This window comes from Pezoporus flaviventris, unplaced genomic scaffold, assembly GCF_033815535.1.
Source record: "Pezoporus flaviventris isolate CSIRO_AGI_PZ_B2104156 unplaced genomic scaffold, CSIRO_AGI_Pfla_v1 ptg000107l, whole genome shotgun sequence".
In the NCBI taxonomy this organism is placed as follows: domain Eukaryota; kingdom Metazoa; phylum Chordata; class Aves; order Psittaciformes; family Psittacidae; genus Pezoporus; species Pezoporus flaviventris.
The window spans coordinates 2,033,155-2,058,893 of NW_026892655.1; the positions used below are offsets into that span (position 1 = coordinate 2,033,155).

A 25,739-nucleotide genomic window follows, 5' to 3' on the forward strand; every position below is an offset into this window, starting at 1 on the left:
GAGTTTGTGTCCCACAGCGGGGCCAAAGCAGCACCAACCTGGAGTTGTGGGGATGGGGATGGAGGCCCTGCACGTCCTCATGCTCCTGGCATGGCCCCGTTTCCCCTTCCCCATTTCCCTGCCCCGTTTTCCCATCTTCTCTGCACCGTTCTTGGCATCTCTAGTTCTTACCACCACCACCCAGCTCCCAGGAGGGTTCGGGGCTCACCCACAAGCACTTGGGGACCTGGGGGCAAAGCCCAGGCCAGGGCAGTACCCCCGGGACCCCCATAACGTGGGTCCCATCCTCCTGCCCAACGAGGCTGCACCGGATCCGACGGCGGCGGCGAGATCCCAGCTGAGCCGCGGGGCAGGGCCCTTCCTGCGGCAGGAACCTCCTGAGGAGCCGTTTCCTCCAGCACCGTCCTTCCCTCCCACCCTGTGGGGAGGACCCGGCCGGGACCCCTCTGCTCATGGGGCCAGGCACCCAGCACCAGCCCCAAGCCCAGCCCCATCCATCGACACGGCAGGAAACCGGGGCGAGTTGGGACCAGCCCAGCGCAGGCACGAGCAGGACCCACGAGCACGAGCGGGACCTGCTGCCGCACACCCCAGCACCGCTGGAGGTGGGGTTTGGGGGCTTGGTGGCCTTGGGGCTGTGGGACCTGGGGCTCAGTGGCTTTGGGGGCTGGAGGATGGGGGTGAGGGCACGGCAGCGACCCCTAGGGCGGTTTGGGGCAGGTTTGGGTGGTTTGTGGAATGGCTGCGAGGGGCTGAGGCTGAGCAGGGAGGCCCCAGCGTGGTTCCCACATGCCCCAAAGGGGTTGGGAGCTGCCCTCACCCCTTCCCTGCCCCATATCCCACAGGCAGAGGTGCCGGAGCAGCCATGGAGGCGGCGGTGCCCGCGGAGGAGGTGCTGGTGCTGGTGGAATACGGCTTTGAGTACCGAGCCAAGGACGGGACCTTGGTCTCCATCAAGCCAAACGAGCGCTACGTCCTGCTGAAGAGAACCAACCACCACTGGTGGCATGTCAAGAGGAGCGGGGATGCGCGGCCCTTCTACATCCCTGCCCAGTACGTGAAGGAGCTGCCCCCCATCGCCACCCCAGCCCCGCCTGACCCATCCCCGCAGGGATACAGCGGGATGGATCCGACCACACTCATCCCGCAGCAAGCACCAGCCTTCGAGTATCGGTTCATCGGTGCCACCGAAACGGAAGAGCCGGAGAGGGGCTGCTCCGTGCCCAGGAGGGACTCGGTGCCCAGGAGGGATTCACCACCGGTTCTCAGCTCTTTTCGGGCCCCCCCAAGTCTCAGACCCTACCCCCTGGATCCCGTTCGCTCCTCGCACTCCCTGGATGACCTGGCCTGGGTGACCCCAGCTCCACGCAGTGCCCCCACCATGGGCTCGCACAGGGACCCCCCAGGACACACTCGTCCACTCAGCAAGAGCCGCTCCGAGACCTTCTGTGCCCCTGGCAGAGACCTGGATGTGGCCGGGAGGAGGCCGGGCCCTGGCCACGCGGCTCAGGTACGGTCCTGTCCCCTTGTGCTGTCCCCTAAAGCGGCGCTGGGAGGGGTTGGGGGGGGGGGGGGGGTGCTGGGTCCTTGCCTGCCCCAGTGTCCCCAGCACAGACCTGTGAGCCCAGCACTGGGTGGGCACCCAGGGGCTGCCCAGCACCACTGCCACCACCGGGACCCCCATGCTCCCCATTGAGCTGACCCCAAGAGCCAACCCCCCAGAGCTGCCAGCTTTTACCATGGGAGTGGATTGACCCCCACATCAGGCACCCATCCCAAGCACCTCCTGTGCCTCACCCCCACGGGCGCCCTGGGCTCTCCATGCCCCTGGTCCCGGGGGGCTCTTTCAGGTGTGTGCCCCCCCATCCTGGCAGCATTCGCAGTGAGAGGAGGCAGAAAGGGGTTAACCAGGAAGCGCTGCAGCTCCTCCCCAGGGCCTGTGTCTCACCCATGGGTGCAGCACCCATGGCTGGAGGTGGGTGCTGGTTGCACCCCAGATAAGGGGCCCATGTCATCCCAAAACCAACACTCCCCATGCCAGTAAGTAGCGAGGGGTCCTTCTCAGCATCCCCCTGCACCCTTCTGGGGAGGGCACCCAAAGGTGGGGGGAATCCCCCCCACCGCAGACATGGGGTCAGATGGTGACAGTGAGGGGGCCCCATGGCCTTGTGTCCCTCCCGTTCCCCTCTCCTGGGGGCACCCGCAGCCCCCCAAGCCCCCGCATCCCCCACTCTGGGGGTTGCACTGCCCACAGGGTTGTGTCACTGGGGGAAGGAGCTGTTGGTGAGCGGGGGTCATGTTTGACCCCCATTTCTCACCCTGCAGCCCCAGTTGTGCTGGCTTAACCCCCGGGGCACAACCAAAGCCACTGAACCGCCATCCAGGAGGTCCCCACTGTGGTCCCCAACCCCAGTGCCACCACCAAATTCCACCCAGCACCAAAACCAACTGGTGCTGGGGCAGTGGTGTTGCCTTGGCCTGGGCACCTTGTCCATGTGCCACCATGTCCATGTGCCACCATATCCATGTGCCACCATGTCCATGTGCCACCGTGTCCATGTGCCACCATGTCCATGTGCCACCACGGCTGCTGGGACACCCTGATCCCGGTGCTGGGGGACGCAGCACCGCTGGTTCCAGTGCCACAGCATGATGCCAGAGGGGCCAAACATGGCAGGATTTAGCACCGGCTGCATCCCCAGCACAGCATCATCCCAGTACGATCCTGGCTCGGTTGGGTTTGGCTTCGCTGGGGGTGACGCCAGGGTGACAGCACCCCCAAAGCCAGCTGGTTCTGCCCCAAGGTCCCACTCGGAGGTGCCTCTTCCGCCCCTGAACCCGAGCAGGAAGCGCAGTGGGTGCCGGGCCCGGCACAGGCACCATCAGTGCAAGCAGAGCCCCTGATGCCCCCCCCGGTGCCCCCTGCAATGGGTGATCAGGGGCCAGGGCCCCGGCAGCAGGCACAGAGCAGGGTGCGGATGGGGCAGGTAGGCAACACCCATGGGTGTGCTGGGGTGGGGGTGTTGGGTGACACCCCCCCCCCGGGATGCACACATGGGAGAGGGAAGCGCTGGGGGAGGGGGTCAGTGCTGGGTCCCCCATTGTCACCCCCATGTGCCCAAGAGGACAGGGGCCTCTTGTGCTGAGTTTCCAGCTCCACTCGCTGTGGCAGGGGGTCGGGGGGGTGATGGGGTGTCCCTGGGGATACTCGATCCATTGTCCCACTGTGCTCCAGGGTGTCCCAGGGAGGGACATTCCATCGCTGTGTGTGTCCCCCCCCATCAGGAAGGCCCACCGTTGGGGAACTTTGTCCCCAGCCGTTGCAGGGAGGCTCCAGGGCTGTAAAGCTGCAGAGAGCAAAGGGTGCCAGGAGGGGACCCCCCCGGGCCATGGGGACATGTCCTACCCCTTGAGCAGCCCCATAGTGGGGCACCCCAGGGTGCTCAGGGCCCTGTTTTGGGGTGCTGTGATGGGGCTGTTGGTCTGAGCACCCAGCTCTGCTCCGGGCAGGTCGAGCTGATGGGGCCATGGGTGCTGGTGGGGTGGTGCTGGAGATGGGCAGGGTGCTGGAGCTGAGGGCGCTGATGGCAGCGAAGGGGGCAGAGGCTGGGGTGCTGCTGTACTGGAAGGAGTCCCTGCGCGTGGCAGGGGCCGGAGCTGGAGGAGCTGTAAGGTCCCTTCCGGCCCAAACCAGTCTCACACCTGTAGGAAGGACGGAAGCCCCGGCAGCCACAGCAGGGCAGGATCCAGCTCCCTGACCCCCTCGCGCTGTCCCCAGCATCCCTGCCCCATGGCTCACACCCACGTCCCCCCCAGGCACAGCCGGAGCCAGAGGAACCGCCTGCTCCCATCTACCTCAACCTCCAGGAGCTGCGGGAAGCAGCCACCACCGGCTCAGCCCCAGAGGAGCCCAACAGCTCCAGTTCGCATTGGGAAACCCACAGGGACACGGAGACTGGACGCTTGTTTTACTATAACCCCGTGACGGGCGAGGCCACGTGGGTTTGTCCCTTTGGGCAGGCAGGAGAAGGAGTGAGTCCTGCAGCCTCTCCCGCCCGCTCGCCAGCGCACAGCCCGCAGTGTTCCGAGTGGGAGCAGCTCGTGGATGAAGGCAGCGGACAGGCTTTTTTCTATAATTGGGTGACAGGTGAGACGTCGTGGGACCCCCCGACACCGGAGGAGCACAGGACAAGCACCACGGGGGGACGCGGTACGGAGCTATGGAGCAGAGGGTGAGCACCTGGCAGCACAGGGTGAGGGGATGGGGATGGAGGTGGAGATACAGAGATGGAGACGGGGATGGAGATGATGAAGTTGGGGCAGCCCCAACCTGGGCTGGTCATGGCTTGGGGATGCAGATGCTCTTGGCAGGACACAAGATCTTCACCTGGCTCTTCTCTCCAGCCACCCACTCCAGAAACAGATTATCCCAACCTGTCTCCAGACGAGCTGGAGCGTTATCCCAAGTACTGCTCGCCAGTGGGCTCCTATGATCAGGAGGCAGCTCTCTGCGTGTCCCCAAGGAGCCCTGAGGAGCTGGGCTCAGCCCCAAGCTGGTTTGGGCGCAGCCACCCCGAGGGGAGCATACTCTGCCCCGAGCACCTCGCCTCCGACACGGTACGGGATGGGGACAGGGATGGATGGGAATGGGGATGGGATGGGGATGGGTATATGGGCAGGGATGGGAATAGGAATGGGGATGAGGATGGCAATGGGGACAGGGCTGGGGGCAGGGGTGTCTGCAGGGTTGAGCACCCTCAGTGGTGCAGGGGGTGCAGGGCCCAGCACCCATCTCACATGAGCATCACCCTCCCCTTCCAGGGGCCATGGGGCCGCCCAGCCCAGGCCAGCAGCAGCTCCAGCCTGGACAGTGGGGTTCTCACCACGCCACCAGCACTGGGGCCCAGGGAGGAGAAGGTGGGTGAGCACCAGGGCAGGGAGCCCGGCCCTTCCCCACCCTGCACCCCGCAGGGCAGGGTCAAACCTAACCCCCCTCCCTGCACCCCCTTTGCCTTCCAGTTGAAGAGCCTCGAAAAAGCTGGGGTGCTCAACAGGACTAGGACGGTGGACAAGGGGAAGCGGATCCGGTAAGAGCATCCCGGCTCCCACGGTGCCAGCGGGGATGAGGGAGCCCTGGGGAGCAGAGGGGCCATGGGCTCTGCTGTCCCCTTATGTGACCCCCTCCCGCTCCCCAGGAAGAACTGGAGCTCCTCCTGGACTGTGCTGGAGGGCGGGATCCTCACCTTCTTCAAGGACTCCAAGCACTCTGCTGCTGGTGCCTTGGTAAGAGCCCAGTGGCCTTGGTGGTGCCAGCACCCATTGGAGGGAGCTAGCACCCATGCGAGGGGGCCAGCACCCACAGGATGGAGCCAGAACCACTTGTGTCTTCTCACACACACGCATCCCCCCATGCGGGAGCTGGAGCTGGTGCTGGGGCACCCCAAGGAGCCCCACAGGGAGCAGGAGGAAGTGGGCCCCAGCCTCCCCCTCCCAGAGCCAGCAGCTGGTGCCACCGGATGCAAAAGCCACCGTGGGTCTTGCGACACCCCCGGTGGCGGCAGCAGGGGAGGGACCCACTGCCGGGGTGTGGGTGCTGGGCCCTGTCTGGGGCGGAAACAGGGGCTGGAGAGAGCCTGGATGGAGGTGGCTGAAGCACCGCGAGCCCAGGGCATGGGGAGAGCCAAGGCTCCCCCATGAACACCCCATGGGACTGTCCCCTCCCTGGGGACACCCACCCGCATTCCTGTCACTGTAACGCTGCCACTGCTGCCACCCTAAAGCTGGAGACCCCTGGGGTCCCCGGGCAGTGCTGGGGATGTGCCATGAGGTGACAGCGGCTCTAGGACCTGGCTGCCCCCAGGCTGCTGGCCATGACCCCCACCAGCAGCGATGTGCCCTGGTCCTGCAGAGACCCCAGTGCTGTGGGAGGGCATGGTTGCCACACCAGCCTCTCTGGATGGGGGGAAGCCCCCAGGACCCCGGGGTCCCCGTCCCCTGTGGGCAGGTGCCGCTGGTACCACCCCCATCCCATTGCTCCAGCAGCGGCACCCCAGCACCCTGACCACCCCCGAGCACACCCTGGAGCTGCGCGGGGCCACCCTTGCCTGGGCCAGCAGGGACAAGTCCAGCAAGAAGCACGTCCTGGAGGTGAGGTGGAGACCCTGGGACCATCGGTCACACGTCAGGGGCTGCACATGGGGCAGGGGGGATGCCAGCACCTGCCCGGCTCATCCCAGCAGTGGTGTGGGTGTGCTGGGGTCGGTGGCCTTGGGACACTGGGACACGTCCCCAGGCAGGCCCTGTGCTGTCAGCCGCTGTCCCCTCCCTGGGGGCATGGAGGTGTTGCAGAATCCCAGCCTGGTGTGGGTCAGCAGGGACCTGAATGCTCATTCAGCTCCAGCCCCCTGGCAGCAACCCCAGAACCAGCCTAGCTCAGCCTGAAGAGTACCAGGGCATGTTCTTGCTCCCAGAGGGGTTTTTCCACTCGGGCCTTGCACAGGGAGGAGGTTTCCCCCTCATCAGCAAACAGCATTAATTGTGCTCATCGGTGCAATGAGCTGGGTGCTGTGCTCAGCCACAACCCGCCCTGACCTCTGCCCACTGCTCCCGCAGCTGAGGACACGGGAGGGCTCAGAGTTCCTCATCCAGCACGACTCGGATGGGATCATCACTGCATGGCACAAGGCAATCGCTGAAAGCATCGGGAGGCTGGTGAGCAGGGCCCCCCGCCCCGACACCACGGGGATGGGCATGGGGGGGCTCATGCTGCCCCTTCTGCAGGGCACCAACCTCTCTGGAGATGAGGATGCCGAGAGCGGGGCTGAGTTCGGCTCCCGGGAGAAGCCGGGAGGTGGTGAGGAGAAGAGGGCAGGTGAGCTCGGGCACAGCGGCACAGGGACCATCGCCATCCCATCCCTGTCCCCATCTGTGCCTCCATCCTCATCCCTATCCCACCGCATCCAATCTGTGTCCCCATCCCTGCACGACAGCACCGGCAAACGCCCACTGGGCAGAGTGGGGTGTCCCCAGCTCCCTGGGGTGGTGGGACATGCCAGCAGCACCCCGATCCTTTGGGATGATGCTGATGTGCACCCTGTCCCCATCAGTGATGGGCAATGCCAGCGGCGAGAGCGACTCCAGCAGAGTCCGGAACAAGCTCCGCAAGTTCCTGCAGAGGCGGCCGACGCTGCAGTCCCTGCGTGAGAGGGGCTACATCAAAGGTGGGTGCTCGGGTGGGGCTATGTCAAGGGTGGGTGTTTGGGATGGGGCTGAACCCCCTTAGGGTGATCCCCAGGCTGGAAGGGGAGCGGAGATGACCAAGGCTGAAGTTGGGGACCAAGCCTGACCCAACATCTTGGTGATGGGCTTGGGCATGTCCCATCACCTCCAGCCACCGCGGTGTCATAGCTCTATGGGAACAGGACCCTCTGCAGTGTCCCCAGCCCTGTCCGTCCCCTCCCCTGCCCCCCAGCTCCCCCCACGGACACTGTTGGTGTCACCTCTTGTGCTCAAGTCCCTGTTGGCTTCTCCAGACCAGGTCTTCGGCTGCTCCCTGCAGGCACTGTGTGAGCGGGAGCGGGGCACGGTGCCACGCTTCGTCCTGCAGTGCATCCAGACCGTGGAGAGGAGAGGTACCACAGCGGGGACAGGACAGCCTGGGGGCACCAGCGTGGGGATAGCCCTGAGTGAAGCCTTCATTTGATGGCGGGGTTTTCCCTGGGGCCCCGGGGGTGTGGGGACATTGTGGGTACCCAGAGCAGCCTCGATGGCGGCTGGTGACACATCCCATGGGTTGTGGTGTACCAGGAGCTTTCCTCCATCTCCACCATTGTCTTCTGCCAGGTCTGGACATCGATGGGCTGTACCGGGTCAGCGGCAACCTGGCCACCATCCAGAAACTGCGCTACAAAGTGGAGCATGGTGAGGGCACCCGCAGTGCCACCAGGGGACTAAGGGGATAGAACCCGTGGAGAGGGATGGGATGGGGACCCCTGCGGGGCCCTGGGACCCACCTGAGGTGCTGTCCTGTCCTGCAGATGAGCAGCTGGACCTGGATGACGGGCGCTGGGAGGACGTCCATGTGGTCACCGGCGCGCTGAAGCTCTTCCTCCGCGAGCTGCCCGAGCCGCTCGTCCCCTTCAGCCACTTTGAGCAGTTCATCGCTGCCATCAGTGAGGCGCAGGACAGGGCTGGGATGGGGATGGGAATAGGGTTTGGGGTGGGGATGGGGACAGGGACGGGAACAGGGATGGGGCAATGACAAGGACAGTGACAGAGATGAGGACAGGAATGGGGACAAGGTTGGATTCTCTGGCTGCTGGAGCCAGTACCCACCTGTGTCCCCTCCCCTGGCAGAGATGCAGGACCCAGTGCGGCGGGGCTGGTGCATCCGTGAGCTGGTGTCCTCCCTCCCACCCGCCCACCACGACACCATGAAGGTCCTGTTCCACCACCTCTGCAGGTGACACCTCCTCACTCCCCCAGACCCAACCCAGTGCAGGGAGAGGGACAGGACACGGGTTTGGGAACAGGCCAGGTGACACCATCCTTTGTCTCCGCAGGGTTATCGAGTACAAGGAGGAGAACCGCATGTCAGTGCAGAGCATCGCCATCGTCTTCGGCCCCACACTGCTGCGCCCAGCCAGTGAGGAGGGCAACATGGCCATGCACATGGTCTTCCAGAACCAGGTGGTGGAGCACATCCTCAACCAGTACAGCTACATCTTCCCCGACGGCTAGAACGCCCTGGGGATGCGCATGGGGGCAAGCCCCACAGTGGGGACATGAAGGAGCAGCATCTCAGGGGAAGGACTTGACCTTGTGTCACCTTGGATGTGGCAATCGTGGGCTCCGTGAAGGGCCGTGTGGGAGACGGGCTTGCTCAGGATGCAGCTTGAGGGATGGCTGCTGGAGCTGGGGGCACCCCGAGCACCCCATCCTCCTCTGCTACCTGCTCCCGCTGGGGCTGGACCCACAGAGGCTGAGCCCTGGGAGATGTGTGGAGTTTGGGGGGTCCCCTTTGGTCAATGGGGAAACGGAGTCATGTGGCACCAGTGACAGAGACCCAGCATCCCCGGCTGGGCAGTGCCAGTGAAGATGGTGCCATGGCTGGAGCCAGCGTCCGGCACGATCCCAATGCCATATTCCCAAATAAAGAGCCAGTTCAGAGGACAAGGCATTGTTGGAGGGGCATGGGGACATCCCTGGGGATGATGGGGGCACCGTGGGGGCTCAGGGATGAGACCATGGTGGTGTCCTCACCACCCATGAAGACAAGGCGACCACAACATCCCCAGAGGAGCGAGACCGCAGGCCATGGTGGTGCTTTGGGGCACCTTTCCTGGCTGGCACTGCCAAACCCTGTGCCATGGCCAGTGTCCCCACAGAGAGCAGGAATGGGTGACAAGAGCAATGTGACCACCAGGACGTGAGCTTCCATCACCCAGGGTCAGCTCTCAGGTGAAGACACTTTGGGTCATGATGGGAACAATTTGGGATACAAGCAGGATGGGCTGGGATGCAAGAGGGACAGTGACGGACACAACTGAAATGCATTGAGACCCTGGGGAAACTAAAGGGCACGGCAGAGAAGGAGGAGGAAGATTTCGGACACTTTGGGATGCAGCGGAGTTTGGAGATGCTCTGGGGCACGAGGGGATGCTCCGGGGGGCGCAGTGCCGGTTCTTCGGGGCAAGACGGGGACACTTCGGGGCACGAAGCGGAGGCTCCAACCCCCGTGGGCCCCTCCGGGGCGGGGCGGGGGGGGCGGGCCGGGGTCCCGTCGGGGCGGTGCCGCTCCGGGGGCAGGGCCGGGACAGGGCCCCGCTCCTCGCCCCCCGACCGGCTCCATCTTGAGCGCGGCTGCCGCGGAGCTGCTCCAGGTACAGCGGGGCCGGAGAGAGACGGGGAGGTCCGGGGAGACGGGGGGGGCGCGAACCCCGATCGGACCCCCCCCAGCGACCTCCGGGGCCGTACGGGACCCCCGGGGCCGATGTCCCCCCCTTAGATCCGTGCGGGACTCTCGGACACCAACCCCCCTGCAGCGGCCCCCCGCCGGGCCATGCGGGACCCCCATCAGCCCCGTGCCCCCCCCCCCCCCCCCCGCAGCAGGGGTGCTCAGGACCAGGCACTGCCTCGAGCCACCAGCAGCTACCCCCCCACCCCTCTGGACACCCCCAATAGCAAACATTGCTCCCCGAGCCTCATAGGACACCCCCAGACCTTCGCAGGCCTCCCCCCCCGGGGCTGTATCCCCCCTGCTCCGGACCAGGCACCAAGGTGTTACAGCGCAGAACCTGCTTTAGTGGCCAAAATCCCTCTTAAGGCATTAATCGCAGTGGGAAGGCGGGGGGGGGTGTGTACAAGGCCACAGTGTGTGTGTGTGTGTGTGTGTGTGTGTGTGTGTGTGTGTGTGTGTGCCCCCCCCCACGGCTGGGGACAGCGCCGGGCTAGGGACAACTGCACCCGGGCTGGGAATTTCATCCAAATCACCAAACCTGGCTGAACTTTGGATGGGATGGAGGGAGAGGAAGAGGTGGGAGCGGGGCTGGAGGGTCTGGGGGGGGCACGTGGGACACACCCCCCGTGGGGGGGCCCAGGCATTAGTCACAGTGTAAAGGTCGGTGTTTGCTGTGCCCGGTGCGGAAGTGGCACCGTCCCTGTGTCTGCGGTGGCTCCCGGCTGGCAGCAGGTAGGGAGGGCGATGGGGGGGTCCTGTGTCCCCCACCACAGGGTGGACACCCAGCGGGGACCCACTGCTTGTCCCGTGCGGTGATGGGGGTCCCAGCGGCTCTGTCCCAGGCTGGTGTCCCCTGGGCCTGGGATGGCCAATGTCCTGCGGCAGGGACGGGGCTGCAGACCGACTGCTGTGTTGGGAGGGACCCACAGGGACAGGGCCTTGGGGTTCCCATAGGGACCAGGCTCTGGGAGTCCCTGTAGTGCCATACGGATGGGGGGCCAAGCTCTGAGGGTCCTGATAAAGACCAGTCTGGGGGGGTCCCCACAGGTCCAGGTCCTGAGTACTCCTAAGGATCAGGCTTGGGGGGTTCTGCACAGGGACAAAACTCGATGTTCCTGTGGTCCCATAGGGATGGGGTTTGGGGGTCCCCGTAGCCCCACATGGCCCAGACCTGGCCCCATGTCACCATGGCCATGGTGCCAGGATGGGGGCAGCCCCCCAGGTACTGTGTCCAAATCCTACTCACCCTGCACCCAGCATCACCCCTTTCCCCCCAGTCCCCATCTGGAAGGACCCCCTGGGGCAGGGATCCATCTGTGGGTGACACCAGGTCCTGGTCAGCGTTTTGGGGTGCAGGGGAAGGGGACTCCACTCCCTGTGGTGTCCCCAAGCCCTCCCCAGTCCCCCATCACAACAGACCCCACTGTGCTGGGATGGCACTGGACGCCTGAGCCTCCCCCTGCCTGGGACCTGCCATGGAGACAGTTGTCATCGTGGCCATCGGGGTGCTGGCCACCATTTTCCTGGCATCCTTCGTGGCGCTGGTGGTGGTGTGCCGGCAGCGGTACTGCCACCCCAAGGACCTCCGGCACCACTACGACACCAAGTGAGTGACCACAGTGGTGGCATTGTCCCCGTCCCCAACGGGTGAGGGGGTCTACAAGCCCATGGGCTGGGGACGGTGCTGGGACATGTCAGCATCACCAGGCACGCATCCAGCATCAGCAGGGCGTTAGAAGGGAGCATGAGGTGTCCCTGTCCCCAGGGATGTCCCATGTCCCCAACAGACCCATTGTGGACCTCATGGGGACTTCTGAGACACCATCAGAGCCCTCAGAGCTGGAGCTGGACGATGTGGTCATCACCAACCCGCACATCGAGGCCATCCTGGAGAATGAGGACTGGGTCGATGACGCCTCGTAAGTGTGTGTATGTGTATCCCACTGCTGGGGACCCCATGCAGTGTCACCCCCCGTCATGGGGTGCAGGTAGCAGAGAGTTGGGGGTCACCAAGCTGGTCTCTGGGTGGGAATGTCCCCAAGGACCTGGGGCACATGGGGTGGGTAACTCATGGAGTAAGCCTGGATTCACACCCTCCTTCTCTGCAGGGGTCTGGTGTCCCACTGCATTGCCATCCTGAAGGTGAGTCCCTGTGGTGGCACCGCTGGCACCAAGTGCCCACCCTGGCCCCATTCCTGCTGTCTCCCCCCCCCCCAGATCTGCCACACGCTGACAGAGAAGCTGGTGGCCATGACCATGGGCTCGGGCGCCCGCGTGAAGTCCCCCGCCAGCCTTGGGGACATCATTGTGGTGGCCAAACGCATCAGCCCCAGGTGATGAGGACGGTGCTGGGGCTCGGGGTCACCGTGGTGTCCCCTGGGGTTAACGGCATCCCATGGGCAGGGTGGACGACGTGGTGAGATCCATGTACCCGCCGCTGGACCCCAAACTGCTGGATGCGAGGTGATGACAGCAGCGGGAGGGATGGGGGCAGCCCCAGGGGAGAGGAGGGGGCACCCATGGGTGACACAGGGGTGATCAGGGTGTGGAGCATCTCTTATGGGAAGAGATAGCAGGAGCTGGGCCTAGTTAGCTCAGAGGAGAGCAGAGAGGGGATCCAATCAGTGCAGGTCTCAAAGGCGGGTGCCAGGAGGATGGTGCCAGACTGTGTCCAGTGGTGCCCAGTGACAGGAAGAGGAGCAGCGGCCATAAACTAACACACAACAAGTGTCACCTCCACATGAGGGAGAGCTGCTTCGTACTGAGGGTGGCAGAGCCCCGGCACAGGCTGCATGGGGGGGTGCAGAGCCTTCCTCTCTGGAGACACTGAAACCCACCATGGGCATGTTCCTGTGTGCCCTGCTCTGGGTGGCCCTGCCCTGGCAGGGGTTGGACTGGGACCTGGAGCTGCTGGAGCGAGGGCAGAAGAGGGCACGGAGCTGCTGCGAGGGCTGGAGCAGCTCTGCTCTGGAGCCAGGCTGAGAGAGCTGGGCTGGGGCAGCCTGGAGAAGAGAAGGCTCCTGAAGGGGAGACCTGAGAGCAGCTCCAGGGCCTGAAGGGGCTGCAGGAAAGCTGGAGAGGGGCTTGGGACAAGGGATGTAGGGCCAGGCCAAGGAGAATGGCTTTAACCTGCCAGAGGGGAGACTGAGATGAGCTCTTAGGCAGAAGCTCTTCCCTGTGAGGGTGCTGAGGCGCTGGCACAGGGTGCCCAGAGAAGCTGTGGCTGCCCCATCCCTGGCAGTGCTCAAGGCCGGGTCGGACCGCGGGGCTCGGAGCGGCGCTCGGGGTGGGGCAGGCCCGGGGCTGACCCCGTGTCCCCGCAGGGCCGCGGCGCTGCTGCTCTCGGTCACTCACCTGGTGCTCGTGACCCGCAGCGCCTGCCGCCAGCCCGCCGCACGCCACTGGGTCGAGCGCTCGCTGGCGGCGGCGGAGGAGCACATGGCGGTGCTGCGGCTCGCGGCCATGGCCGCCGAACCCGAGCGCCCGCCCGGCGCCGAGCCCCTGCGCCAGGAGCAGTCGGTCATGTGACCCCGGCGCCGGCCGGGGCAGCGAGCGGGGGGGGCGGGGTGTCCCCGCGGGGGCTCCGTGGCTGTGGAACATGGGGGGACCCGGAGGGGGTGGGCGGGGGCCCGGGGTGAGGGGGATTGGAGGAGCTTGGGAGGGGAATTTGGGGAGGGTTTGGGGGTCCGAAGGTGGCTTAAGGGAGGTTGGGGGAGATGAAGGGGGGTGGTAGGGGATTGGGGGGGTCTTTGGGGTTTGACTGGGGATTAGCAGAGGTTTGGGGGGTCTGAGGAGGCCTGTGGGGGTTGAGGGAGGTCTCGGCGGGGGGGGAATGGGGTGTTGCCGATTTGGGTCTGTCTGAACAAAGCCACAGAGGCTGGTTTGATTCTGCACCGGGGTTGAGAGCCCGTGGGCAGAGCTGAGCCTCATTAAACACAGCCGAGATGCCACGAAATATGTGTGCCTCCAGAGCTGCTTCTTCTGCAGTGTGAATCCCAGGCCCTCCTTTACCAAAAGCTACTTGTGCCTCCCATTAGGTTCACACGTCTCCCCAGCAAGGGCAGCGGCTGCTCTGGGAGATGGAGACATTGATGAGTAAAAACTCTCCTGCCAATTCCACACTTGTGAGGGTGAAGGAAAGGCCACGCTTCCCTTTCCCGGTCACTGATCACAGGCATTGTCTCTACTTGTTCAATTCCCTTTTAACGTATTTAAATCCAAGGGAGCAGTTCCTGTACCCACTTAACAGTGCAGTTTGTTCTCTCCCAAACCTGAGGGTCCCCAGGGGCTCGGCCTCTGGGGACTCTCCCCCTCAGTGAAGAGTCCTGGTCTGCAGTAGGTCAGCGACTCCAGGATCCTCCTTCCTCTCGGGGCTCTTCCTTCCTGGAATTCTTCCGCCCTCGCCCCAGTTTCTGTGAACGCTCCCTCTCCCAACGCCCCTTTGCTCATGGAGCAGCCAGCTGTTTCCGCAGGGAAAAGGGGGGGGTTGGAAGTGGGTTGGGGGTGGTGGGGCAGGTTGGGGGGTTTAGGCGGGTGGCAGATGGGGACCGGGAGTTGGGGGGGGGGTGTTGGAGGAGGGTTGGGGGGTCCGGGGGGGGGCAGGGGCGCTGTGGGTGGTCCGGGCTCAGCACGGGCCCCGGGGCCGCTCGGGGGAGGGGGGGGTCCGTGCCCCCCGGGCTGAAACCCGCGCAACTCTTCGCACCCAGCCGCGGTGTGGCAGTGGTCATGTGACACCCCCCCAATCACGTGACGGGGCGGGGGAGTACGGGGTAAGGGTGAGGAGGCGGGTTTTCCCGCCCTTTTTCGCCGAATGGACCAATAGGAGAGGGGCTGGTGGGGAAATGAGCCAATGGGGAGCAGGGGTGGGGCTTTGTGGCTGGTTGGCACCGGGACCGGGACCGGGACAGGAACACGGACAGGGACCGGGACCGGGTACGGGGGCACTGGGAGGTTCTGGGGTCTCTGCGAGTCACGGGGGCTGTGGGGGCACTGGGAGCCGTGGGGGGTCTGGAGTTACTGGGGGGCACTGGGAGCAGCGAGCCCCCTCCGCAGAGACACCCCCCCCAGTAACACCCCCCCGTGACCCCTCTGCGACGTGTCCGGTACCGGGGGGGCTCTGGGTCTGCCTCAGTTTCTCCCCGGTTTGGAGCCGGGGGGGCAGCAGCCTCCCCCTCCTTTTGGCCCGCACACGTGTGACGGGGCCCCGCCCCCACAGCTGCGGGGGTGGATACCACGGGAAAGAGAAGTGAAAGTGATCCTGGAAGTGAGTTTACTGGAGGGGGGGGGGCAGCCCTTAGCACCCATCGGTACTGGGCAGGGGGGGCTGCCCGCCTCTGCCACCCCCCCCCCCCGACAGTCTGGCTTCCTGTGCCACGGGGAGATGTTATCGGGGTGCTGCGGATGGTGCCTGGGGTGCCAGACACCGCAGCAGCCACACTGGGGGGGGTGGGTACCCTCCCCCGCGCACCCTGGGGTGGGGGAGCCCTGGGTGAGGAAGGGGGAGCTGGGTTTTTTCCAGCATATGGCTGAAAGGGGAAGTGGGACCGGGGGGGGGGGCGGTGCCGGAGCACAGACCTGCTGCCCCCCACTTTGTGAGTTGGAAACTGAGGCATGGCTGTGCCGGCGGGGTTCTGCCACCCGCAGATGCCACCAGCGCCATGAGGACCCTCCTGCTGCTGTTGCTGGTCCTGTCTGGAGCCAGCGCCTGGTGCCGCGATGGGCAGCTGTGTCCCTCCACCCCGGTGAGTGCCCAGGCTGAGGGGGGTCCGGCGGTGCCCCACCACTGGGTAACCCCCCCCATGCATCCCCCTGTCCCCAGGTCCTGCATGCCAACAGTGCAGTGCCGTGCCGGGATGGCCCGTCCTGCCCCAGCACAGGCAGCTGCCCACTGCCAGAGGTGAGTCTCTGCACTGTGCCTGTTTCCCCCTTCTCTCTGCCATTCTCAGGGGGCTTTTCCTCCTCATCTGCCCCCTTCTCTCTCCCCAGAGCGTCCTCTGTGCTGACGGCCACCACTGCTGTCCCCGAGGGTCCAGTTGCAGCGCCGATGGTGAATCCTGCATCACACCCCCAGGTAAGGGGGGGGCACATGTAGGTGGGGGTACACGGATGGGCCTGGGGGTGGACAGGATGGGACCTGGGGGTCCTTCACCCCATCCCCACTCTCCGCAGCCCCTCACGCTGTGCCCTGTCCCGACGGACAGTCTGAGTGTCCCGATGATGCTACCTGCTGCGTGACAGCCAGCGGCGCCTGGGGGTGCTGCCCCATGCCCCAGGTATGGGGGGACACACGACATGGGGACATTGTGGGGGAGACATCATGTGGTCATTTCTGTGACAAGTGTCCGGTGCCCGCAGGCCTTGTGCTGCGCCGACAAGGTGCACTGCTGTCCCCATGCCACCGTCTGCGACCTGGCCCACGGGCGCTGCCTCTCACCCACCGGTGACACCCCCATGGGCACCACCTTCCCTGCCTGGAAGCGCCAGCCCCCGGTGTCAGGTAAGGGGTGTTCCCACCCGGGTGGATGGGTGCCCATAAAGGGGGGCACGAAGGGGACAGGAGGACGCTGTGTGCGTGTTCCCGCAGTCGCACTGCACCAGGTCCTGTGTCCCGACGGCCGCTCTGCCTGTCCCGACGGGGCTACCTGCTGCCAGATGTCCCCGGCGCAGTACGGCTGCTGCCCCCTGCAGAACGTGAGTGACAGCCCTGCGACAGGCACCCTGTGCTGGGTGCCCCACGCTGGGCACCCTGTACCAAGCACCCTGTGCCAGGCACCCCACACCAGGCAGCCCACAGCAGAGACACCCTCCCCCAGTAACACCCCGTACAGTGACCACCCCCTCCTCAGTGACCCCAGACCTCCACACCAGACACCCCACACTGAGAATCCTGTGTTGGGCACCCCCATATCAGGTACCATGTCCCAAGCACCCCACACTGAGCACCCCATGGCAGCTGCCCCATACCAGCACCCTGTGCTGGCAGCCCATACTGAGCACCCCATGTTGGGTACTCTGTGCTGAGTGCACCATACCAGGCATGCTGTCCCCATCACCTCATGTCAGACACCCTGTGCTGGGCACCCCGTGCCCTACCCTGTGCCATGAACCCCACGCTGTCAGCCCATCCTGTCCCACTGTGTCCCGGTGGGGCCCCGGTGCAGCAGCAAGGATGCAGCTCTCCCCTGCAGGCTGTTTGCTGCAGCGATGGGCATCACTGCTGCCCTCAGGGCACTGTCTGCGACCTGGAGCGTTCCACATGCACCTCCTCCGTGGGCCGGGAACCCCTCCAGGCGTTCCTGCACAAAGGTGAGGCCCCCCCATGCCCTGCCCCTGCCTGGGGAGGGGACAGCGGCTCTGAGTGTCCCCTTGTCCCCAGCACGTGATGTGAAGTGTGATGAGGAGACGAGCTGCCCGGATGGGAACACGTGCTGTCGGCTCAGCTCGGGGGCTTGGGGATGCTGCCCACTGGAGGAGGTATGGGGGGCCTGTCCCCAGAGTGTCCCCTGGGTGGGATGAGGGCTCATGTCCCCTGTTCCCCAGAAGGGACAAAGGGCTCATCCCATGGGGTTAGGGGGTGCTGCTGGACCCCCAGTCAGCCCCTGTCTGCTAACTGGGACCAGTTAGGGGTGGTGGGAGGTGATGGAGGGACACAAGGCCACTGGATCCTTGGAGACCTTCCTGTGCCCAGCGCTGGGAGGGTCAAGAGTGATGAGGGGGTCCCATATCCCCTCACCACCACCCAAAAGTGTGGATGGAGCCAGGCTGGGATGGGGAGGGAACAGGCAGGAGTAAGCAGTTTGTCCTTGGGGTGGGGCAGGCTGGGCTCTAACCCTCCCTTTGCCCCCCCCAGGCCGTCTGCTGCCCCGACCACGTGCACTGCTGCCCCCAGGGCTATACCTGCGACCCAAGTGCGGGCAGCTGCCTGCAGCAGGGGCGGGGGCGCCGGCCCTGGCTGCGGAAGATGCCGGCGCTGTTGCGCAGGGGGGACGTGCAGTGTGACGAGGAGACGAGCTGTCCCCAGGGCAGCACTTGCTGCCGGCTCAGCTCGGGGGCCTGGGGGTGCTGCCCGCTGGAGCAGGTCTGGGGGGACTGTACGAGGGTACAAGGGGGTGGGGTGGAAGGGGGGGGTTTGGGGTTTTTGGGGTGAGACCGTCTGGGGACAGGCAGAGCTGGGAGGGGGGAGACAGGGACATAGAACACCCCCACCTCCATCAGTGTGCCCTTCCATGGGGGCTTTGTGGGCACCTTGGGGACAGGGCCCAGCACAATCCCTGGGGCTGGGGTTACATGTTACATGAGGTTGGGGTCTGGCCCAGGCTCACACCCCTTGGTCCCCCATATGCCTGCGACCCCCACGGACCCCCTCCGCCCTTGCCCCCTTCAGGCCGTGTGCTGCAGGGACCACCAGCACTGCTGCCCCTGGGGCTACACCTGCAACGTGGCCACCCAGAGCTGCGAGAAGCTCCTGACGCCCACCTTGCTGCTGGGAGCACGCACTTCTCCCCCCTGGGCACCCACCCCGCGGCCTGCCTCCCTGCGCGCTGCTGGCACTGACCCCTCTGCCGCCGTGCCCTGTGGTGCTGCCCACTCCTGCCGCGGCGGGCACCGGTGCTGTCGCACCCGGGGGGGCTCCTGGGGGTGCTGCCCCTTCACCCAGGTTCGTGTGGGGTTATTGGGGGGAGGTTTCAAGGTGGCGACACCCCCTCCTCACTCCGTGTCTCTCCACAGGGCTCCTGCTGCTCTGATGGCCGCCACTGCTGCCCTGTGGGGTCCCACTGCACCGGGGGGGGCTGGGGGTGCAGCCCCCAGCGCTGGGACCTGCCTGCACCCCACAGGGTGCTGCTGTGAGGGCACCGCCACCCCCCGGACAAGTGCCACTGCCTCAATAAACGGTTTCTAGGACAAATCCTTCCCCTGGTTCTGTGCGGGGGGGAAACTGAGGCAGGAAGCAGAGGCGAGGGGGGGGTTCATCTCTCTTTAATATATTAATGCCATGTAAGGCAGCAGCTCCCTGGCTAGGGGGGGCAGGCAGTGCCGGGGGGGGGGTCCCCATGTCCCCCCCACTGCCCACCCAGCCCCCGCTGGCCCCTCTTCATCCTCGCCATGTAGAAAACATTTAGAAACACGATTAAAATCCAAAGCCAAGGAGGGAGGGGGGAGGTTTCGGGAGAGGCAGTGCCTCCCCCTCAGTTCCTACGGCAGCTTCGAGGCACCGGTGGGCCGGGGGGCACTGCTGGCCCCCCCTGTCCTGCAAGGGCACAAGAGGGGACATGGCTTAGGGGGTGTGGGGGACATACGGTTCTCCACACCCCCCCAACATGCAGGGTGTGAATGGCAATGTCGTGGGAGGGGGGGGCACAAGGGCAGCAGGACCCCATGTGCAGAGCCCGGTGGCACTGAGGTCCCCAGGACACTGGACGTGGTGACCTGGGCTGGTCCCTTTGCCGGCACAGTGGGGAGGGGATGGGGGCAAGGAGCAGGGGCAGGGTGGGATGAGGCACGGTCCTGGGTTCTACGGCAAGGGGGTGGCGGAGGGGTGGCAGTGACGGGCCATGGCGGCGGTGGCTGGCGCCGACCGGGCGGCCGCAGCAGGCCCCCCCCCAGCACTCACTTGACATTGAAGACCATGAGCGGCCGCTCCTCCCGCTTCTGCCAGGGGCTTTTCCTGTCGCCGCCGTCGTCCCCGCCCTCGCCCGTCTCCACCAGCGCCTCCTCCTCGGGGCTGGTCAGCGAGTCCCGGGGGGCTTCACTGGCGCTGCTGCGGCCGCTGCCCCCCCCGCGCCGCCCCGCGCCTCCGCCGCCAGCCTCCAGCAGCGGGGCCAAGGAGCTGTCCTCGGGGGAGGCGGCGGCCGCGCCGGGGGGGGGCCGGGACCCTCCGTCCTCCCCCCCCACCGCAGCCCCGACGGCCCTCGGGAGGCGCGGGGGGGGGCCCGCGGGGCCGGAGCCTCGCTCCCCGCCCTGCAGGTCGATGTAGGAATGTCGGACCTGCGAGGAGCGGCCGTCCAAGGAGACGAACCAAGCCCGGGGGGGGGGCGGCCCCCCCAGTTCTAACAACTGCTGCCCCGCCAGCGCCTGCAGCTCCCCGTTGAGCTGCGCCACCGCCGACCCGTCCAGCAGCACCGGGATGGCCACTGAGCCGCTCACCGGCTGCGGGGCGCGGGCACCCGCCCAGTTCTCTCCTTCCTCAAACCCTTGCGCGGAGGATGGGGGGGGCGGGGGGGCGGCTGTGGGCACCCCCGTCGACCCGGGCCCCCCATCATTTTCAGGGGGACCCTCCGGTTCTCCAGGGGCCAGGCGCATGTACCGGGCAGGGATGAGGAGGGTGGGCATCACCCCCCGGTACACGTCCTCCGGACCCCCACAGAGGAGGAGGGGAGCGGGGGGAGCCATGGAGGGCGGGCGGGGGGGAGGCTCGGGCAGCGGGTGCTCCGCGGGCTGCCCCCCGTAACGGGCGAACACGGGGGGCGAGGGGGGCCGGGGGGCGAAAGCGGGGCCCCCCCGGGGGTGCTCCTCCGGCGGCTGCAGCCCGTCCACCGAGCGGGCAGCCCGGAGGCCGAAGGCTTCCCCGGAACGCCCGTAGTCCGCTGGGGCGGGGGGCTGGCGGCGGCGGGGGAGGGCCAGGGTCCCCCCGGGGGTGCGGGGCCCGGCGCGGAGCTGTGGGGGGGGGACCGGCGGTTGGAAGAAGTCCGGGCGGGCCGGGGGGGCCGCGCCGGGGGTCGGGACGTCCGTGTCCCCGCCCGAGGAGGCCGTCTCGAGGTGGCTGCCGCCGCAGAGCAGGTCCAGCTGGGACACGGAGGTGGCCTGGTCCCTGCGCGCCACGTCCAGCGGCCCCGGCAGCGGCAGCTTGCGGTGCTGTGCCCGCGGCTTCAGGCACCGCCGCCTGCGGGGACACAGGGCGGGGGTCACCCCATGGGTGCTGGGGTCCCCTGGAGGAGGAGGCCCCGGCCAGAGATAGGGCACCCCCAGCCGTGTTGGGGACCCCAGGGGTGCAGAGCGGGGGTGCTGACCTGCAGTAGTAGATGAGGAGGCAGAGGAGGATGAGGACGAGCAGGGCCAGCGCGCCCAGGATGGTGAGGAGGAAGATGGTGTGGTAGGTGGTGATGTCTGTCACCCCCGCCGCCATCGCCACCAACCCTGGGGACAGCAGGGACATATAGGGCACCCCCCCATGAAAGCCCCCCGGGGCCTGCACCCACCAGCGATGGGTGTCCTCAATCCCCCCTCCATAGGTCACCCCATCCCCAGCACCACGGCTGGGGGCACCCATGGGTGTCACCCTACCTGTGCTGGGAGAGGGCAAAGCTGCTGCCCAGTATCCCAACTGGGAGGAGACGAAAGTCCAGTAGAGCTGCCGGCCTTCCTTACGGATCAGCCCCGTCCCATTACGGACCCACAGCCCTGCAGGGACACACACCCACCCCCCACAGCGGGCTGAGACACCCAAACTTATCACACACCCCCACACCCCCATCCAGCGCCAGGTCAATCCCTGCCACCCCCTTCAAGCAGCACTCACCGCTCTTGGGGTCGAACCTCCAGGCTGGCACGCTGGTGGCCACCACGGGGGCAGCGTCGGCAGCCAAGGGGACACAGAGCTCTATGGGGCCGGCCAGCGGCACCTCGGTCCCGTTGCCAGTGAAGAGGTGGACACTGAGGGCCACCACAGGCGCCAGCTCCAGCCAGGTGGCATTGGCTGAGGGGACAAGGGATGCTCACACGGGGGGACCTCACGGTCCTGCCCCCCCCCCAATCCCCTGGTGCCCCCCCCCCCCGTACCAGTGCTGTCCTGCTCGGACCCCAGGAAGGCCGGGAAGGCGCGGGCGAGGCCGGGGCCAGAGGCTGCGGTGAGGGACGCGCCGAGCTGGCTGTAGGTGGAGCTGCGGGGCAGGCGTGCTGCCCGGCGGGGGAACTGCGCCCACGGCTGCCCACGGCCACCTTGAGGACACACAAGGTGGGTGGCAGCACCCAGGGGTGATAGGTGACATCCCTGTACCTCCAGCACCAGCGCTCACCTGGGGAGCCCAGGAGGATCTGCACCAGGTCCTCGTACAGGATGAGGGTGGCCGGGCGCTCCGGGAGCAGGTAGAGGCTAATGGAGGCGTAGACTGCAAGGAGGGGGGTGATTGGGACCCCCAACACATCCCATATATACCCCCATCCCTGTACCTCCATCCTTGTGCACCCCCATCCATATGCACCACATCACTGCACCCCACATCACTGCACCCCACATCCCTGCACCCCCATCTTGTGCATCCCCATCCCTGCACCCCAATCCCTGTGCACCCCATCCCTGTGCACCCTGTCACTGCACCCCAGATCCCTGCACCCCCATCCCTGTGCACCCTGTCACTGCACCCCACATCCCTGCACCCCAATCCCTGTGCACCCCCATCCCTTCACCCCCATCCCTGTGCAGACCCATCCCTGTGCACCCCATCCCTCTAACTCCATCTCTCTAGGGCCCCATCCCTGCATCCCACCCCTGCTCCCCCATGAGCGCTCCCACGTGTCCCCCCACAGCAAGGTGACCCTATCGATGTCAGTCCGCGCCTCCCCCTGCCTTACTGGCCCTGGGGAAAAGGGCTGGAGCCCAGCCCCGCCTCAGCATGGGGACTCTTTGGGGGCACCAGGACACAGCCACACTCTTCCAAAGGGGCCAGACCCCCCCCAAACACCTTTCCATGAGGGACCCCTTATCCCAAAATCCCTTTGGGGTCCCCATTAAGGGACCAGGAAAGACTGGGATCCCCAGGAAGGAACTAGGGCTTCTCCATATGAGCCACCCAGTGAGGCACTGGGGTCCCCAAAGAGTGTCCAGAGCCCCCTCCAATAGAGGACTGTGCCCCCCCCCACTGGGGTCCCCTGTGAGTGTTCTCAGCCCCCCAGTAAAGATCCGGGGTCTCCATCAACCCCAGACCCCCCCATACAGCGCTCGGGACCCGCACGAGGCCGCGGGCACTCACGTGGCAGCTTGTGGACGCGCCAAGGCACAGAGGCGGTGACGTGGCCGCGGCGGGCAGCGGTGACCAGCAGCCAGGAGCCCAGGCGGTAGGACACAGGCAGCGTGGCGCAGCCCTCGTGGTCGGTGGCACCCGCTGCCAGCGAGCTGCGGTTGCTCAGCACCTCCAGCGCGGCCTGAGCCAGCGGCACCAGCGTCCCGCTCTCGTACACCTGCACCCGCAGCACCACCTCTGCGGGACACGGGCACGTGTGGGAACGGAGCCCCCCGGAGCACGGCACCACCCCACCACCCATCCTGCTGGACCACAGACATCGTCCCAGCACGTGGTAGGACCCATTCCCAGCGCAATGGTATGACCCATCAGAGTGGACCATGGTCACCACCCCGGTTTGTGGGATAGGCATCATTCCAGCAGCATGGTAGGGCTCAGAATGGTGGGACCCATCTTCTTGGGTCATAGGCACCATCCCAGCAGGTGGTGGGACCTATTCCCAGCAGAATGGTGGGACTCATCCCAGCAAGTCATGGCCACCACCTTCGCGGGTCATGGGCACCATCCTGGCAGGGAGGTGTGACCTATCTCCCCAGAGATGGGTCCCACTATTCTGCTGATGCAGGTCCCACCACCCTCCTGGGATGATGGCCATGACCCACCAGGGTGGCGGGACCCGTATCAGTGGAATACTGGGATTCATCCTAGTGGGTCATGGCCACCGTGCTGGTGTGTCAGGGGCTCTACCCCACTGAGGTCACTGGTGCCATCCTAGCAGGCAGCAGGCCCCTCGCTGGCAGGTTTGTGTCACCATCCTTGCAGGCATCACCTCTGGGCCCACCCTGTGCCCCCCCTTGAAGCAGGTGGACTGGGTCACTGCTGTGCCCACAAGTGGGTGCACCCAGTCATGTCCCCCCCACTCCCCCCCACCCGAGCCCACCCAGGCCCATTCCCCCCCCACTCAGGGTACAACTCACACGTGTCACAAGCTCAGGGGGCCAGGTCCCCCAGGGCAGTTCCGGGTGCAGGGCGGGGGGGGGGGGGGGGGGCACTGCTGGGGGAGGGACCCTGCACCCCCCGTGCCCCCCCCCCCGTGCTGGCACCATCCTGCGCATGATCCCAGCACATCCCTGGCATCTGGCCCAGCTCCGGCACCATCACCCTGGCAACGACCTCCTTCATCCCATGGCCCCAGGCACTTCCGGGACCCTGTGTCCCCCCAGCAGCATCCTGCACCCCCAAACCCCTCCACACCACTGGGCAACCCCACCCCTATCCTGCCCCCCTCAGCCCAGATGTTGCCCAGATGTGGTGATGGGTGGAATTTGCAGCAGCTGCTTTGGCGATGCGCTGGGGGGGTTGGACAGGGGGGGTGTCCCCACACAGCAGGGACAGCCGGGGGCCAGGAATGTCCTCATGACCACACGCAGCCACCCACAGCTGCCCAGGGACAGCCGGCACCAGCGGCCACCCCACTGATGTTCCTTAGAGCATGGGGGGCACGGACACAGCCTCTCCTCTCCCTGCTCTCTGTCCCCCCCCGCCATTGCCAAGGGAACCCCAGAGGGTGGCACAGCCACCACGGGGCATGCTGGCCCCCCAGCACCTCCCAGTATGACCCCACGGTGCCATGATGGGGGGCGCTGGTGCCCTGCACCCTGTCACCGAGGCCACCCCATAGGGACGGGTGACGCCACCGGAGAGCTGAGCCAACACCGGCAGGATGGGGCCAGGGCCGTGCCGGGTCAGGGAGCTCCTGACCCCACTGACACTACCTCGCCCCCCAGCACACCTCGAGGAGGGTTTGGGGTGCAGGCACGGGTCATGGGGAGCTACAGGGACCCCAAAGAGCGATGCTGCATCCCCCGGCCCACCCTGCAATAGGGTAACACCCACACCCAGCCCCCCAGTCCTGCACCCCCGGGTGCTGCTCAGGACCCCCCCACACCCATCATCCTGCACTCCCAAGCCCTGTCCACACCCCCACCCACCATCATGCACCCCTTCACCCGGACCTCCACCCGATCTCCTGCACCCCCAAGCTCTGCCCAGCACTCCCACACACACCATGTTACACCCCTGGCATTGCTCAAGGACTCCCCCCACCCTCCTGCACCCCTAATCTCTACTTATGCCCCCCCAGCCACCGTCATGCACCCCATGGCCTAAGACCCCTCCAACCCTCCTGCACCTCCAATCTCTGCCTACGACCCCCCCCACCATCATGCACCCCATCATCACGGTCCCCCCCCATCATGCACCCCATCACCAGCCCCCCACACACACCCTCCTGCACCCCCAATCTCCATCCACGAGCCCCCCTCCCCATCTCTACGCCTGGCACTGCCCAACACCCCCCACACACACCCCCTCCTGCACCCCTGCTCCCCCCCCCCCAGCCCTCCCTATGCCGGTGGCCGGAACCGGGCGGACAGCGGGGGGGGCAGACAGACAGAGGGACAGACGGACGGAGAGCGGGGGCCGGGGGGGGGGGTCGGGCGGGCGGGGATGGGGCCGGGGCCGCCGCACACAAAGGCCGCTCTCACCGTGCGCTCCCGGCTCCGCCGCGCCCCGCGCCCGCCGCCCGCCCGCGGCCACCAGCAGCAGCAGCACCGGCAGCGGCGGCAGGAGGCGGCGGGGCCGCATGGTCGCTCCGCGCCGTTACCCCGCCATGCCCGGCCCGCCCGGCCCGGCCCGCTCCGCCCGCCGCCGCCGCCGCGGGGACCGGGCTCCACCTGCCGGAGCCGCCGGGCACGGCCGCAGCCCCGGTACCGGCACCGCCCCCGGCACCGCCCCGGACCCCCGCAGCATCCCCGGCACCGGCC

General features: G+C 66.5%; 4 protein-coding genes across 7 annotated transcripts; 3 read left to right on the plus strand and 1 right to left on the minus strand.

Moving 5' to 3' along the window:
• Positions 1-241: 241 nt before the first annotated feature.
• Positions 242-8,882, plus strand: ARHGAP27 (Rho GTPase activating protein 27). Its single transcript, XM_061477715.1, is given in 17 exon segments — positions 242-605; positions 846-1,510; positions 3,817-4,168; positions 4,171-4,232; positions 4,405-4,617; positions 4,822-4,917; positions 5,020-5,087; positions 5,196-5,283; positions 6,043-6,147; positions 6,613-6,711; positions 6,781-6,871; positions 7,107-7,220; positions 7,533-7,631; positions 7,843-7,920; positions 8,037-8,171; positions 8,356-8,461; positions 8,562-8,882. Coding segments are annotated over 16 exon segments (2,529 nt in total). The 5' UTR covers positions 242-605; positions 846-865; the 3' UTR covers positions 8,740-8,882.
• A 900-nt stretch (positions 8,883-9,782) lies between these two features.
• TMEM98 (transmembrane protein 98) lies at positions 9,783-13,503 on the plus strand. 3 transcript variants are annotated; one of them, XM_061477475.1, is made up of 7 exons: positions 9,783-9,881; positions 11,376-11,564; positions 11,746-11,877; positions 12,067-12,100; positions 12,176-12,291; positions 12,362-12,421; positions 13,282-13,503. In XM_061477475.1, the coding sequence occupies exons 2-7, from the start codon at positions 11,434-11,436 to the stop codon at positions 13,484-13,486; spliced, it is 678 nt and encodes a 225-aa protein (XP_061333459.1). In that variant the 5' UTR covers positions 9,783-9,881; positions 11,376-11,433; the 3' UTR covers positions 13,487-13,503. The 3 variants fall into 3 exon arrangements, with proteins under 3 accessions (XP_061333459.1, XP_061333458.1, XP_061333460.1); XM_061477474.1 differs by lacking the exon at positions 9,783-9,881 and adding an exon at positions 10,613-10,669 and having other exon boundaries at positions 11,350-11,564; XM_061477476.1 differs by lacking the exon at positions 9,783-9,881 and adding an exon at positions 10,668-10,690.
• A 1,357-nt stretch (positions 13,504-14,860) lies between these two features.
• On the plus strand, positions 14,861-18,863 carry GRN (granulin precursor). 2 transcript variants are annotated; one of them, XM_061477469.1, is made up of 12 exons: positions 14,861-14,890; positions 15,602-15,699; positions 15,777-15,854; positions 15,944-16,028; positions 16,127-16,230; positions 16,313-16,454; positions 16,542-16,648; positions 17,146-17,263; positions 17,334-17,431; positions 17,808-18,035; positions 18,342-18,614; positions 18,686-18,863. In XM_061477469.1, exons 2-12 carry the CDS (start codon positions 15,616-15,618, stop codon positions 18,803-18,805), a joined length of 1,437 nt encoding a protein of 478 aa, XP_061333453.1. In that variant the 5' UTR covers positions 14,861-14,890; positions 15,602-15,615; the 3' UTR covers positions 18,806-18,863. The 2 variants fall into 2 exon arrangements, with proteins under 2 accessions (XP_061333453.1, XP_061333452.1); XM_061477468.1 differs by lacking the exon at positions 14,861-14,890 and adding an exon at positions 15,162-15,221.
• Positions 18,864-18,918: 55 nt separating this feature from the next.
• On the minus strand, positions 18,919-25,614 carry FAM171A2 (family with sequence similarity 171 member A2). Its single transcript, XM_061477466.1, has 9 exons — positions 25,461-25,614; positions 22,924-23,151; positions 21,970-22,062; positions 21,734-21,892; positions 21,474-21,650; positions 21,239-21,355; positions 20,965-21,091; positions 19,569-20,837; positions 18,919-19,205 (listed from the first exon to the last, which is right to left on the minus strand). Exons 1-9 carry the CDS (start codon positions 25,558-25,560, stop codon positions 19,151-19,153), a joined length of 2,325 nt encoding a protein of 774 aa, XP_061333450.1. The 5' UTR covers positions 25,561-25,614; the 3' UTR covers positions 18,919-19,150.
• Positions 25,615-25,739: the final 125 nt, after the last annotated feature.